A 15,901-nucleotide genomic window follows, 5' to 3' on the forward strand; every position below is an offset into this window, starting at 1 on the left:
CAACACGGGAGAAGTCCCTGTCGCCTGGTAAGAAGAAAATATGGAGGCATCAGCACAAGCATGTACATTAGCATCGGTGTCAATTAACCAATCAGGGGATTGAAATACTGAAAGGATGGTAGGAAAAATACCGTACCCCAGTTCCTTCATATCAGTATCACCGATGACAACATTAGCGGACTTGCCGCTCTTCTCATGTTCACGCTCCTCAAAGCGGTTAGGACATTTCGGAGCCCAGTGATTAGGATCACTACAGACATGGCAAAGTCCCTTCCCCTTCTTATGAGAATTCTTCTTGAAGTTGGTAGAATGTGATGGCTTGTTCTTTGTATCAAACTTGCCTTTGACCTGAGTTTTGTTCTTGTTGTTTTTGAACTTGTTGGGCTGGAAGTTCTTCTTCTGTACCATGTGGGCACTAGAATCTCCCTCAACAACTCGAGCACGTGTGTCCTTTGCTCTCGCCTTCTCTTCAACATCAAGAGTACCAATGAGATCCGACACGGAAAACTCTTCTCTCTTGTGTTTCAGGGAAGTAGCAAAATTGTTCCACGAATGTGGAAGCTTGGCAATGATGCCTCTGGCAACAAATTTGTCTGGCAACACACACTTGAAGTACTCAAGTTCTTTTGCGAGCGACTGTATCTCATGAGCCTGCTGGACAATAGAACGCTCATTAGTCATCTTGTAGTCATAGAATTGCTCCATGACATACAACTTGCTGCCAGCGTCCGAGGCCCCAAACTTAGCCTCGAGCGCAGCCCACATGTCCTTGCCGTTGTCAACCGACATATATGAATTCACAATGTAATCATATAGAACACTCAAAAGGGCGCCTTTAAAGAGGGTATTGATCTTCTCAAAAGCTTCCTGCTATGCAGGATTAAGATCACCCTCGGGCTTGCCCTTGGTGGCGTCATAGCAGTACATGGTCTGGAACCAGTAAACTGCTCTCGTGCACCACCTCTTATATTGCACCCCCTTAAAGGTAGGCGGCTTCAGATGCGCAGCAAAACCACTCGGAGTAAATTGCCTATAATCAGGTTTTTGGATTGTTGAATATATGAGGAAATTACTACGAGTTTTAATCTGAATAAACAGAAGATAAATCATGACACCACTAGCAGAGATTAAACTAATCATGCGAACTAGCATAGTAGATGAACAAATCACATCTAGGGCACATACTAGAAACATGAATTCTACCATGATCTCGAACAAGAAGGATAGAATCACATACGGTGCGGCGGGAGTAGCACCGCCGACATTGATGTTGTCGCCCATGTCGTTGAGGATGAGGTTGCCGAGGTCGGGGAAGAAGTCGTCGTTGGCGAAGTCGTCGCTGCCAGCAATCGCACGAGTGCGCTCCCCAAAAACCTGATTGCCCCTCTCTCGTACAGGATCATGAGAGGCGGGGTTCCGGAGGCCTACTATCCCTTCTCGCAGTGCACGCCGAAAGGAGGGATGGAGAAGACTTGCTTGGTGGCGCAATGATCTAGAACGGTGGTGCGAAACCATACGAAGTGGCGGCAGCTAGGGTAGACGTCTGGCTGACAATATGGTGCGGGCCGGGTAGGTCATGGGAATAAACCCCACGTCCAAGTCACCATGATCCAAAAGAATCGGAAATGGTTCAGTAATTAACACATTCGTTAATTATTAATTAATGACTCATTAATTTTTCCCGAGCAGCAAAAATATAGACAACGTGCATAGCTTTGTCCTCGGCTCGGCTCAATCCTGCAACTCGCGGCGCGTCATGACGAGCGAGGAGGAGGAGGAGCGTGCATGTAGGTCTCCTCTTCTCATGCTCATACAAGTGGTAGAAGAGCTCACCTTATAAAGAGGTGCAAGTCTCACTCAACTTCCTGGTGGGACTAAATTTTAGTCTCACTCACTTCACTCATATGTGTGCATGAATGGGCCAAGAGAATTTTAAAATTTTAGTTGGGCCTTGGGTCAAAGGCCTATTAGCGAAATTCCAACAAGAGGAGGCTAAGCTACGGTGAGACTTGATTTCACAAAGTCACTGAAGTTGCGTCCATGCCGAAGAGGCCTGACGCATCGATCGTGTGGCTCTTAGCCCTAACCAAAGGTTGCAAGGTATAGTAGTGGGATTTAAAAAAATATAAAAATGAATGAATTAGTGACAGTGGTATTACAATTAAACAAGAAAGAAAATAAAGTAAAAAGGTACAAAATCAAAATAATGACGTTCTTTAACAAATGATGAATTAATGGCTATGGTATTAGTTTTAAGAAGAAACAAAATGAAATAAAACTAAAATAAAATAAGAACAATGAATCTTTTTATGAAAGAAAGAATTAGTGGCATTGATTTTTTTAAACCACCTCATATATTAATTAACCAAAAGAGTTTTTACAATCGTTCATTACAAAATTGACCACACAGGGTGAAACATCATTGATATTACCCTCTAAGATGCAAGAAAATGAAAAATATTAAAAAATAATAACAAAATTGGCACACAATTACACAGTAATTGCATTATTTTTACAATATATGTCTGAATAAGCATATAACAGTGGGATTTTCAAAAAAAAAAGAGTTGCCTAAGAAGGGATGGATTAGAGGCATTGATATTATCATTTAAAAAGAAATAAAGTGAAATAAAATAAAATAAAAATAATGAAGTTTTTAAAGGAACAATGAAGTAGTGGCTTTGGTATTCCCCATCAAGAAGAAACAAATTAAAATAAAATCTGAAAAAAATATCAAAATAATGATATTCTCCAAGAAAGAGTGAATTAATGGCATTGGTATTACCCTTTAATAAGAAATATATTTTGTAAAAGAATATAGAAAACAAATTTGCACACATATACACAAAAGTTATGCTTTTTAAAGATATGCAAGAGTAAACATATATTAGTGGAAATTTTGGAAAAAATTCTAGGAAGGAACAAATTAGTAGCACTGATATTACGCTTAAAGAATAAATAGAAATAAAATAACTAAAACAAAATTAAAATAGTGAAGTTTTATAAGAAACAATGAATTATGGCATTGATATTACCCTTTAAAAAAGAAAGACAAAAGAAAAAATAAACTTGCACACAACTTTGCATTGAAATTGGACTTTTTTGTACTATGCAAAGAATAACCATATAATAATAAATATTTTGCACATATTTTTATAGTATTTGGGTGTATGAAAGTACTCTCACTCAGCATCCAAAAATTGCCCACAGAAGTCCTTTTTTTTAAAAAGCGACTAATAAAGAAAAATAAAAAAGTAAAGTAAAAAATGAAAACTAATAAGTACAAAGGGAGGGCTCGCACAGGTAATGTCCTTCACCTTGTTAAAGAATTAAAATTTTCTTTGAAAAGGAGGATTGCCCCGGACTATGCATCCGAAAGATGCATGCGGTCATATTATTAAAAAAGTTGCAGCAAATAACAACGTCTGGTATCCAAGTACAGCTCGCAAATGGAGCAAACATAAATAAAAACAAACAACGTAAAATCATAGCCACAAGATTGGACAATAGAACATAGTGACTAAACACCTATCCTATTATGCGACTGTCATCCAAACCGGTTAAAGATAGCCCGTGCTACCAACTCCCATCGTTTGCATCCAATAACCAAATGCTCCCTAGAGTCCGTAGGAGTGAGTAACAACCACGTACAAATCCATGTCGTAGCTCTGAAAATAACCTGCAAGAAGTTTAAAGTATTTTCTTTGTTCAAAATCATATCGTTCCTGTAGTTCCATATAGCCCAAAGTAGTGCGCATATTCCAATCCAAATACGTGACGCAATAGCAGGTTGCATTCCAGTTAGCCATGTTCCAAACAACGCATCTATGCTAGTTGGAGGAGTAATGTTAACGGCTATATGAATCATTCGCCAAAGTAATTTCGCGAGAGGGCAATGTATGAAGAGGTGTTGTATTGTTTCGTCTTGATCACAGAAACAACATCGTGCACTACCTACCCATCGCCGGTTTAGCAGATTATCTTTGGTAAGAATCACCCATTTTTGGACAAACCACATGAAAAATTTTATTCGCAAGGAAACTTACTTTTCAAATATGTATCCATCTTGGGATTGGACCAGAATTAATTAGATCCAAGTACATAGATTTAACCGAAAACACTTCATTGCCCGTTAACTTCCAGTGAAAGGAGTCTGGTTGGTCTGAGAGTTGAACATCCATCAACCTCCGCACTAAGTGTAGCCAGGAATTCCAACATTCCCCTACAAAAGACCTTCTAAACTGGATATTCAAAGGTACCGTATGTAATATTGTTGCCACATAATCCTCTTGAATTACGTTGCACAATATTATATAAAGAGGGATACTGAAGGGCTAGAGGCATCTCTCCTAACCATGTATCCTCCCAAAACCTTGTTGTCGTTCCGCCACTAACAACGAATTTCGCCCTATGAAATAAGGTCTCTTTTGTTTTCATGAGCCCATTCCAAAACGGCAAATTATTAGGTCTTACGGTAACATGAGCCAGAGCTTTAGAGTGTAAATATTTGTTCATTAAAATTTGTGCCCACATGCCATCTGTTTCTACGGATAACCTATAGAGCCAATTGCTTAGTAGGCATTTATTTTTAATCTCCAGGTTCTCAATCCCAAGACCCCTGGTCTTTGGGTCGACAAATAATATCCCCATCTTACGAAGCGGTATTTTTCCTTAACCTCATCTGACCGCCAGAAAAAACGAGATCGATAGAAGTCTAATCTCTTCTGTACCCCTTTAGGTACCTCAAAGAAAGATAACAGGAACATCGGCGTACTAGTTAGTACTGAATTGATCAGCACCAACCGACCTTCATAGGACATAAGCTTATCCTTCCAACACTAAGTGACCCAAATCTGTGTAAGTCAAAAATACCCAGCCCAAAACAACTCAAAACTACCCCAAAAACCCAAATCTCAAAGCAGAAATCAACGGCCAAAAAATCAACAGACCGAAAATCAATTTTCAGACGACTTAGGCCATGTTTGGGACTGCTCTGCTCCCTAAAATTCAACTCTGCTTTAAAATACATAAGTCAAACGTTATAGCTCTTCAGGAAAAAAATACTAGGATTTATGATACAATTTCTTGTCTTTGGTGAAACTCTTCAATGGTGTTCTGAAAACTCGAGTTTGAAGAGTTCTCGTGGAGTTAAGGTGAAATTTCCCAATTATATCACTGTTGACTGGATACCCTTTGTTTTTTTGCACGTCACATAGCCAAATAAACATTTCACAACAAATTTTCTCATTCTTGAAGCTGGAGCTATTTGGAAGCCAAACATGATAAATTGCTATTTGGTGGAGCTGCAACTCTGGGATGAAACTGCTCCAACGTAGATTTGATGAAATTGAACTGACTTTGGTGAAGTGGAGCGGTCCAATCACGTGAGCTCCCCGAAAAGGAAACACCAACACTCTCTTACATTACATTACATGTACACTATAGGAGTACATTGCAAAGGACAAAAAGAAGTTTAGTTATTCTTCTTGCGTTTCTCAATAAAGAAGAAGAAGGCGAGGGAGACGACCGAGAAGGTAGAGAAGACGCCGGCGGCAACCTTGATGGAGGTGGTGACGCCCGTGATGCTGACGACGTTGAAGGCTGCGGCGGGCGCGGTCTGGCCGTATGCGACCTGCGTGCCGGAGGCGTCGAGCGCGTAGGCGCGCACGTAGTAGGCGGCGGTGGGGATGTCGAGGGCGACGCGGTACTCGACCCTGCCGCCGGCGCCGGCGTAGGGCTGCTGGGCGACCTTGAACTGGCAGGTCTTGTCCTTCTTGAGGTCGTCGTGGGTCTTGCGCCACTCGCGCTCCTTCTGGCTCGCCGGCGCGTAGCAGAGGCTGACCTTGACGCTCTTGTAGGCGGCGTCGTCGCCGGCCGGCCGGGTCGCGTTCAGAGCCCACGTCACCGTGATCACGTCCTCGCCGGCGTGGAGAACTGGTCGCGTTTGATTTGGTCGTCAGTGTTAAAGAAGATGCTTGCTTACGCTCTATGTCTGTTAACGAGAATGCATTGCACATACGACGGTGGTACCTTGGCCGGGGCTGGGGGATGCGGTGACGTCGAGGGTCACGGGCAGCTTGGAGAGGTACGCCACGGCGCCGGCCGACGCGCAGCAGCCGGCGGCGAGGACCGCCACCAGCAACGCCATGACAAGCTCCGACCGTGCCATCGCCGTCGAACTTGGGCTCGATCGAACTCGGAGCTGCTGCTTGGTCGGAGAAGGTTGCGGCGGTTTGCTGGATGGGGCTGGAAGAGATGGAGGAGTACGGATGGGTTTGGCGTGTATATATAGGCAGTTGGAGATCGTTGACCATGAGCTGGAGCTGCCATGATCCCATCCTTGTTGGGGTCGAGGAGCCGGGGAAGGCAACCATCTGATTAATAAGCTAATTAATTAATTTATTAGGTGGTGGAAGGTCAGATCCTCTTGAGGGTCTCCAAAGGGTCCGGCCGGAAGAGTGAGATGCGGCGATTGCAAATCAAGCAGCGGCAGGAGTAAGGGCATGTACAATGATGCTATCTTAGGAGTGTCACGTAAGATACATGATGAGGTGGAGAAGAGAGAACTCTGAAGAAAAGGCTTGTCTTCTTTTATTTAAGATAAGACAAGAGATGATCTCTTAGCACAATTTATTTCACCATGTTTTAAGGAATGACTAGTTATTGAAGATAAGGCTAAGATATAACCCATTGTAGACATATTCTTTTGTCATTTCTAAATTACATGCAAGACTTAAGATAAGACTTTTTTATCAACCATTGTACATGCCCTAATTAACTGAGCTAATTCTACGTACGAGGGAGGGCATTTCGGCTGAGTTCACATGGTGCAACCGTTGATCAGCCTTATTTTTAGTTTATTTACGGCTGTAGTTAGTCGCCTAAACAGCTATTGCAAATGTTGTTCCGCGAAGTAAAAGAAAAAGCTGTTGCAAATTTGCAACGGAGTGCAACCAAAAAGCTCAATGGATTTCCATATGCATATGCATGTTGAATTTGTTGATGGATGCGTTGACGAAGAGGCCCGAGGCATAGGCGACGTGACTCTTAGCCCTAACCAAAGGTTACACGGCTGCATTATTTGCTTGACTTGGCTCACCAGGAGACAACTAGGGTGAGGGCACAAGCTGGAGAGCAAGATCACACGGTGATGCATGGAATGTCGGAGGATAAAAGAAAGGGGATTGGGTGAGCGATGCGAGCGACAAAGGTGTCGAGTTGAGCGATCGTAGACAAGGAAAATGAGAGTCGGCAAAGGGTCGGGTTATGTAAGTGGGACGTCCTGGCACGTGGGTTCAAATTTTGTACGTCCCATAATATAAGAAGAGCACCTACAGCCGGTGGTCCAAACCCGTCTCATACGTTCGGGCGGACGGTCTGATCAGTGACCGGTCTTAAAAATTCAACCCAGGCGGACGCCTTAAACGGGCTTCAAACGCCCGCGTCAACCGCATTCCTCATATCCAGCTCAAATCTGAGGTAACACCAACTGGTACTAAAGCTCTCCCCACACCCGGCCCTGACTCGTGCCACGTGGTGGCCCTTTAGCTTCGGTTTGAGCCGAACCGGGACTAAAGGGGGGACCTTTAGTCCCCACCTTTTAGTGCCGGTTACAGAACCGGCACTAAAACTCCTTACGAACCGGGGCTATAGCCCGGTTCTGCACTAGTGATATGGGACGCCCGGGGATAGGGCGCATCATTATCCTCGGTACACATCTGAGCTCTTTGTGTCGCATGACGACGTTGGGTCACGATTAGCCACATCATTGTGAGCCTGGTGATTTGAAGAAGAACCGGACTCAAGTACTTCTTCAACGGGGAAAAGGAGTTTAAGATTAGCCTCATATTCTCGAACTCTTGTTAACGGTTCAGTGGTGAAAATGGGCTGTGACGAGCTCGCCGAGTGGAAGGTATGGGCACGCTGCCTATTATTTTGTCATATTTCTTTGGTGTCTTCACTAGTCATGTATGCACCAAGTTTTAGCAAATTGGTCGCAAAATATACTATTGCTACGCCCTCCAATCCATATTATTTTTCGTTAAAGCGGATGTATCTAGGCAAGTAATATGGATCAGAGTAATAGGAAAGGTTGGCTAACTTGGTTTCATGTGCTCACCAGCAAAATTAATGGAGATGTAGGTTTGCAGAAGTATCATTTTAATGCGCATAAGCATGAAATCTCATACTCCATCAGTCCCAATTACTTGTCACATAAATAAATACAAATGGATATATTTAGGACTAAAATACGTCAGGATACATTCATTTATACAACAAGTAATTCCGGACGGAGGATGTATGTAAGTATCGACCAAGCAAGCTCTAGTATCTTATCTAGAGTGGTGCTATTTCAGTGCCAAATACAGAGCAAACACACATCTTTAACAGATTGATTGACCAATGTAATATGTAAGACTTTGACCCCCCAAAAATTGCCGGTTATTAGATGACTACCTCCCCAAAACATCCTACGTTATTCTAGATTTTTATATTTGCATATATCTAATTATAAAAAACAATATCAAGATATTGTATTATATGATATACTTTAGATATTTCTACTAAGATATTAATTATACACATATAAACATATACACTATATTCATGTAAATGTCACAAGTTATTTTGAGAAAACATGCAATTCTATTGTTTTTTATCATCTCGATTTTATAAATATGCTTTTAGGGCTCAATATATTGAGAAAATATAGTTTTACTATAAAATACAATTTACGTTTACAATAATATATTACCTTTGATTTTAATTTGACAAAAAAATATATATAAAGTATAGATAATTGTATTTATTTTGACTAGCAAGCTCAAAATTTGCTTAAATGGTGGAGCTTAAAACTAATTCATGCATTTGTCTTCTTCACCATAAATCTTTGCCTTAATGCGACCGCCAAGCCTCTGAGGCCGCTAGGCATCTTTAGGGATGTGCACTTGGGAATTGATTGCCGAGTCACCGAAAAAGACGATGTATAGAATGCCTTAGAGATGTCAAACCACCACAGGTGGCCCTTGTGAGAGGAGACTTCCATAGTGGTCCAGGGCACGACGCCGAGCCCATGTGCCTAGGAAAGGAAGAAGATTTCCACGGTAGTCCAGGGCACATCGCTAAGCCCAGTGAACCCCAATACCATCGTGCGCCAGTTTCTCGTCTCCGAGGAGTAGGAGCACAACTCTAGACACGTGGAGGGCCACACCATCTTTACACGGTGGGAGGATGACACCGGTGTTTGTGTTTGCATCGAGCACCAACCCTCGGGCGTGAGTTTATTTGGTCTATGTGATGATCTACAGTGATATGGTGTTAACTGAGACGCTTTATCTTGTGTTCTGAAATTTTTGATCTAAACACGCGGGTGTTGTGCTATGAATCCTTCGGTATTCTATTAGGTAACTGTGGAGTGCTTAATTAGTTGCATAAACTTGTTATGGACAAGTCAATTTATATTACTTGTATGCAACTTTTTTTGCGTAAGAAACTTTCAATATATTCATCTTCAAACATGGCAATACAAAGAACACTAGAGGCAATAAAAATTACAACCAGGTCTGTGGACCACCTAGCGACGACTACAAACACTGAAGCGAGCCGAAGGCGTGCGGCCGTCATCGCCTCTCCCTCATCGGAGCAAATCTTGTTGTAGTAAACAGTCAGGAAGTTGTCATACTAAGGCCCTGTAAGACCAATGCACTAGTGCAGCAACCATCACCGATGAAGAAAGTCGTAGAACAGAAGAATCAAACCTGTAAACACCCAAACGAAGACGTACGAAGATCGGATCTAAACAGATCCACTGAAGACCAGCACCGATCGAATCCCATGAGATCCTACGAAGACACACCTCCACACGCCCTCCGACGATACTAGACGCACTATCAGGACATAGATAAAACATGTGAGACATTTTTCCTACCGATGGACATCACCGCTGCCACACAGCCCAACCAAGACGCTGGACCTAGAAAGAACAGGGGCCTTCTTGCCGGCTAGGGCCCGAGGTCCTTCACATCTCCATGGCCTAATGGCCATTGGAGATGGGGCGGACCGGCGTTGGTGCCGACAGGAGGAAAGTCTGAGATGTTTTCTTGTGAATCGTACTGGCTATTGATCCTGCTACTTGTATGCAAGTTGCTATTATGTTCAGTATATTAGCATTGCAACTGAATCTGTAGATGCAACGTTCCATATTGTTATTTTTCTGTTGGAAGCAACAAATCATTATCCCTTAAATGGTTGCTTTTGGCATCTGAATTATTCCCACAAGGATAGTCTCCTTTTTTATTTACTGTTGAGCTTTAAGTTACTACCTTTGCATTTTACTACTTCTATGAGTCTGGGCCCCACTAGAATGTTTTGTACATAAATTGCATAATCAAATTCACTGTACGAGCCAACTTTAAAAAAAAGTCACCGTATTAGTGGTTTGCTGAAGGCGAACATCAGTGGCTAATACAAAAACCTTGAGAAACAGAGACTGTATACAATTCCTTTCAAATCAAATCAGCTAAATGTCACACACACTTTCTTCCTACAGCTCCAAAACTCCAAGCATCCAAATAAAAACATGACTTATGGTCACACATTTCAAAGACTGGCTAAACATCCAGATTATTGGTGTTATAGCAGTTCTATCATTTACACTTATCATGGGAGATTCAAAATGGCATGCAAAGACTGATTATTATCCACCGCGTCGCTCCGCTTCCGCGTTATGGTCAGTTTGAGCAGCGCTCTGCTCCTTTGATTGCACCTCTTTGTCGTTCTTGTCAGCATCTTCTACCTGGGAATCTGTCATGGAATCTGATAACGAGCTCTCAGATGTTATGGCGCCAGAACATGCTTCGCCATCCTCTCCATGGAAGAACCTAGCCAGAGACAGGGCATTGTAGGTAGAGCTGGCTTTCTTGAGGCCCTCTATCGCTTTCATTGCTGCGAGTGTGCTTCGGTACACCTCTGAGGCTTCTGCGTCGCAAGATGAAGCTGGGTCACGACTAGCCGCATCATTGTGAGCCTGATGCTTTGAAGAGGAACCAGACTCGAGTACTTCATCTTCAACAGGGAAAAGGATTTCAAGATTAGCCTCACATTCTCGAACAAGTCTTGTTAACGGTCCCGTGGTGAAAAATGGTTGGTGGCGAGCTCGCTGAGTGAAAGGTAGGCTGAGCACGCCGCCTGTTCTTTTGTCATACTTCTTCAGTATCTTCACTAGCCCTGTATGCACCAAGTGTCATGATGTTAGCTAGAAAGCTTATTGTTGGTAGGACACTGAAGGTTGGCTAACTTGGTTTCATGTGCTCACCAGCAAAATTCAGGGAGCTGTAGGTCTGCAGAAGTATCATTTCGCCGTGGATAAGCACGAAATCTCTACGTATCTCTAACATTTCTTCAGTGAACTCAGTTTTGGATGTAAAAGCACCATTCTTCTTAGCTTTGACTCGCTCAATCCTCTCCTTTAGCACCTAGAGACAAGCAGACTGACGAGTGAAAATAAAAGAAATTGGTATACCACAACTACCTGCTACTGTACTACCTAAGCCCCTAAATAACCCATGTACAATAAACGAAAAATGCCAACAATGGGCAATAACATTCACAGATTGTGGGACTTCAAAAATAGGAAGGGAATCTCTCCCAAGCACTCATGAGAACCTTATCAAGAATGTCGCTTCATGTTGTTAGGACAATCATCTTCTCAACACCTCACATGTTATTAGATTCTAAAGATCCAACAACACCAGACAGTCTGTTACGTAAGGACAAAACCATGTGACAGTACAACGAAATAGATGATCTCAGCAGGAGGCTGAATCAAACGATTACGCCGGCGGTGCTCTTAGTTTGTTTTGTGTTGTGTTTTCCCTCTTTGTTCCCCTTTGTGTGTTGTCAGCGTGTGTTGTTTTTGCTTTATCTCTTCTCCCCTCGTGCCCCCTTGTACTTCTGGTTCACTTGAACCCTATCTTGCAAAAGGCTGCAAAGCCTTATAGGCAAAATGAATACAATTCAGGTGGGGAGAATTACTTCCCCCCCCCCCCCCCCCCAGTGAAATTTTTAAAAAAATGAAGACAAGAACTGAAGCATAAAGAGACTCTTTAGGCCTTTCACCAGATAAGTTCAGAAGTATGGATTTACTACAGCCTGGAATGCTAAACCATCTAAACTGCTCAGTCAGCTATGTGTGTGTGGTCCATACACAAAAAAATACTCCCTCCGTCCCATCATATAAGATGTCATTATAACAAATATGTGAGTATATCAGTTGTAATGACATCTTATATTATGGGACAGAGGTATTAGTAAATTTACTTCTTTAGGCAAGGCCAAGTGCTGTTGTTTATATTGGTTTCGGGTCTCGGTTTACTAGAATTACTGGAAATGGGTTTGCTACTCACCTGTTACCAGTCACTGACATTTCAGCGGACTCTGCCTCATAATGAGCATTTGACAAACCTAAGTGGCAAACTATAAACTCCATTCTCATGCGAGTGGATTTGCTGATCAATCATATATGGGTCATTGGTAAACATGACATAATGACAACTACGTGACTGGAACCTTAATATGCCTAAGTCACTTTGGTCATGTTCGCTAAGCTTATGCAGAATGCTGACAATTTCAGGCCATCACTTAAATGGGGAGTATCACTGCACAGTAAAATTCAGAATACCGGATTTGACGGCTTTTCTGATCGATATAACCATAGCATAGAGAGCTTGCCCCTGTCATACAGAAAGGCGCATGTCCAAAGACCATGAACATACGCTTAAAATGCTAAATACCAGACAGTCTAATACTTAAAGATTAAACCGTGTCACAACAGGAGGCTCAGTCAAATGATCAGAAGTAGTATGCAGTCAAGAACTGTAGGTGACAGTGCAAGATACTTTCAAGTTCCAACAGGAGGTTCAGTCAAATGATCAGAACTAGTAATATGCAGTCAAGAACTGAAGCATAAAGAGACTGTTCAGATTTCAGCAGATAAGTTCAGAAGTATTTTTTTTTAACTAGTCTGAAATGTTAAACGATCTAGACTGCTCAATCAGCTATGCTTTTTATGATCCATAAAAAAGGGTAAATTGAGTTCTTCGGGCAAGGCCAAGTGCTGTCGTTTACATTGGTTTGGGGTCTCGATTTACAAGAATTATTGGAACTGGATTTGCTACTCACCTAGTTAAGTTCAGAAGTTGGATATGATTAGTTTTAGAACAGCATGAAATGTTAAACGATCTAGACTGCTCAATCAGCTATCCTTGTATGATCCATAGAAAAAAGGTAAATTCAGTTTTTCGGGCAAGGCCAGGTGCTGTTGTTTACATTGGTTTGGGGTCTCGGTTTACAAGAATTGTTGGGACTGGATTTGCTACTCACCTAGTCACCTGTAACAGACATTTAAGCAAACTCGGCCACAATGAGCACTGAACAAACCTCAGTGGCAGCTTTAAACTCCATTATCGTGCGGATGTTCACTAATCACATATGAGTCATTGGTTAAACGTGACATAATGACATCTGCATAGCTGGAGCCTTAATATAGCCTAAGTCGTGTTGAGCATGTTCTAAGCCTATGTGCAGTGCTGACATTTTCAGGCCATTTCACTTAACAGGGGGAGTATCACTGGAGAACTAAATTCAGAGTACCAGGTTTGATGGCTTTTCTGATGGATAGTCAGAGAGTGATTGCCTGCCCCTGTCGTACAGAAAGGCGCATCCCATCGATTTCGCCTATAATGAACATATAAACAGTAACATTTTATCCACCTAAGTTACTATGACAAGAAACCAGACAAGCCCAGTTTGCAGCTGCAATTAAAGGCATCACAAGCGGCCAATTACTACTCCTTGGCCGAACGAAATCATGGTTTAATGCTGTCACTGATTCATCACTACTATCCAAAAAAATTCTTGTAGACATCCTAAACTCGAGAGATTCACATGTGGCGGCCAATTTCATTCCCCGGCACGGCACAGAACAAAAATCCCCACGATCCAAGTCCGGGCCCACGACGGTCCTACCTAGACTCCGTCCCGCACGCGTCGGCGCGGGCGTCGCGGCGGCGAGAAGATGACGGGTGCAGGCAGGGGGGCAGGGCGGAGGCGGGAGAGAGGAAGGGGAAGGGTTGGGTGGGGTACCTGGAGGCGGATGACGTACCACTCCTCCCTCTCCATGTAGAAGTCGTTGAGCTTGTGGAGCTCGACGTCGAGGATCCGGGCGAACCAGTCCCCGAGGCCGCCGTCGCCGTGCCCGGCCGGGGGCAGGGGCGGCGGGGGCGGCGGCTGGTCGGCGTCGGGCGGCAGCGTCTTGATGAGCTTCTTGAGCGCCTTGTAGGCGAGGTACTTGTCCTTCCAGTCCGGCAGCGTGCCCTCCAGGTGGCTCCGGAAATCCTTGCCGAACTTCATCTCCCCTCCCCTCCCCTCCGCCGCGGCGCGAGAGTTCCAAGGAAGGATCGGAGGATGCCGTGGCCGATGGAGGAGAGGGGTGTGAGGAGGAAGAAGGTGGGGAGGGAGGGAGGCGGGCCGGGCCGGCCAGGGTGGGCGGGCGGATGATTGGGGCGTGGGTCGCTGTCGGGCGGGCCCGGTGGGCCCGGGGGTTATTCGGCCTCGGTAGGCGCCTCGCGTCGCGTGGGTCCCTTTCCTTGCCGTCGTCTCGTCTCGTCTCGTTCCGCTTGGCTGATGCCGCCGCCGGTCGCCGCTTCGGCGTTAAAAAAACATTCGGGTTTTGTTTGGGCCCTAGTACTACGTCGGCTTTGGCCCTTGGATTCGATGATATTCCTAAATGAAAAACAAAAAAACAGAGGAATCTCTTTTACGAAACAGAGGCCACGTGATTGGGGAATTTCAGAACAAAACGGTGAGCTAGTTGTCAAAAACACGGGCGGCTTCGATTAGACCAAAGACAAGAGAGAGAAATCATAATAAGCCCACAGAAACCGCTTCAAACCACGGGCGATGGGAAGCCAGCCATTTCGACGGTTTCGTCCCAGCGAGCGGACGCCTCGATCCACCCAACCAGGTCGAGGTCGGGTTGGCATCCGTACCCAAAGCTCATTTCTGTTGTATTCGACGACTATTCTCTGGTCGGATATACTCCCTTCGTTCCTAAATATTTGTCTTTCTAGTCATTTCAACAAATGACTACATACAGAGTAAAATGAGTGAATCTACACTCTAAAATATGTCTACATACATCCGTATGTAGTAGTCATTTGAAATGTCTAGAAAGACAAGTATTTAGGAACGGAGGGAGTACATACTAATACTTGATACATCCTTATTTAGACAAATCTAAAACAAATTTTTGAAAACAGAAGGAGTAGTTAGGAGGACTGTGGTACCTTCAATCCGGCATGGGTCAACGATCTCAAGACCCACCGGGGCGGACTCTTAAATATGCTCATAGGGATAGGATCTGCATGCGTGTGTTCATGAGGATGAGTGTACATATGCATTTGTGAGTGCTTGTGTCTATACTGTGTTCCTTAGAAAAGTTAATTTTTATTTTTTTTAGAAAATCATATGACTTTTGTGGCATGCAATGTATTAAAAAAATAGCTGTGTAGATTGTTTCTTTTTTTGAGACAGCTGGTTGCATACATTAATTGGTAGAAATAACATCAAAGAATACTTTCACCGTCTGATTTGATAGTCTCCGTTGTACTTTATGCCAAAGTTTAACAATATATTTAACTAGCAAAGTATAATTGACATGTCAAGAAACAATATTATTGGATCTAACAATACAAATTTTGTGGCACATATAATTTATAATTTGCTCGTCATACCTATGATCAAAGTGACATCATGTTGATGTCATCAGTGATGTGGTGGCAGATGGAGCCGTCTAGTCGTAACCTTTTTTTCTTTTGCAAAATTCATCTTAGTCAGATCCTAG

The 15,901-nt window shown here is 43.3% G+C and overlaps 2 protein-coding genes across 2 annotated transcripts; both read right to left on the minus strand.

Moving 5' to 3' along the window:
- Positions 1-5,219: 5,219 nt before the first annotated feature.
- On the minus strand, positions 5,220-6,236 carry LOC123114084 (high-affinity nitrate transporter-activating protein 2.1). The gene is made up of 2 exons (XM_044535449.1): positions 6,031-6,236; positions 5,220-5,934 (listed from the first exon to the last, which is right to left on the minus strand). The coding sequence occupies exons 1-2, from the start codon at positions 6,167-6,169 to the stop codon at positions 5,474-5,476; spliced, it is 600 nt and encodes a 199-aa protein (XP_044391384.1). The 5' UTR covers positions 6,170-6,236; the 3' UTR covers positions 5,220-5,473.
- A 4,239-nt stretch (positions 6,237-10,475) lies between these two features.
- Positions 10,476-14,511, minus strand: LOC123114086 (SPX domain-containing protein 4). The gene is made up of 3 exons (XM_044535451.1): positions 14,143-14,511; positions 11,315-11,474; positions 10,476-11,226 (listed from the first exon to the last, which is right to left on the minus strand). Exons 1-3 carry the CDS (start codon positions 14,407-14,409, stop codon positions 10,697-10,699), a joined length of 957 nt encoding a protein of 318 aa, XP_044391386.1. The 5' UTR covers positions 14,410-14,511; the 3' UTR covers positions 10,476-10,696.
- Positions 14,512-15,901: the final 1,390 nt, after the last annotated feature.

The sequence above is a fragment of the Triticum aestivum genome, chromosome 5B (genome assembly GCF_018294505.1).
Source record: "Triticum aestivum cultivar Chinese Spring chromosome 5B, IWGSC CS RefSeq v2.1, whole genome shotgun sequence".
Taxonomy (NCBI): domain Eukaryota; kingdom Viridiplantae; phylum Streptophyta; class Magnoliopsida; order Poales; family Poaceae; genus Triticum; species Triticum aestivum.

Bases quoted from the DNA above. Each gene is read 5' to 3' on its own strand.
- LOC123114084 (XM_044535449.1), bottom strand. From the start codon at position 6,169: ATGGCACGGTCGGAGCTTGTCATGGCGTTGCTGGTGGCGGTCCTCGCC. The intron at 5,935-6,030 runs GTACCACCGTCG...AAACGCGACCAG, and splicing joins ATCCCCCAGCCCCGGCCAAG to TTCTCCACGCCGGCGAGGAC.
- LOC123114086 (XM_044535451.1), bottom strand. From the start codon at position 14,409: ATGAAGTTCGGCAAGGATTTCCGGAGCCACCTGGAGGGCACGCTGCCG. The intron at 11,475-14,142 runs GTACCCCACCCA...GCTTGTCTCTAG, and splicing joins GGTACGTCATCCGCCTCCAG to GTGCTAAAGGAGAGGATTGA. The intron at 11,227-11,314 runs GTGAGCACATGA...TGGTGCATACAG, and splicing joins CAGCTCCCTGAATTTTGCTG to GGCTAGTGAAGATACTGAAG.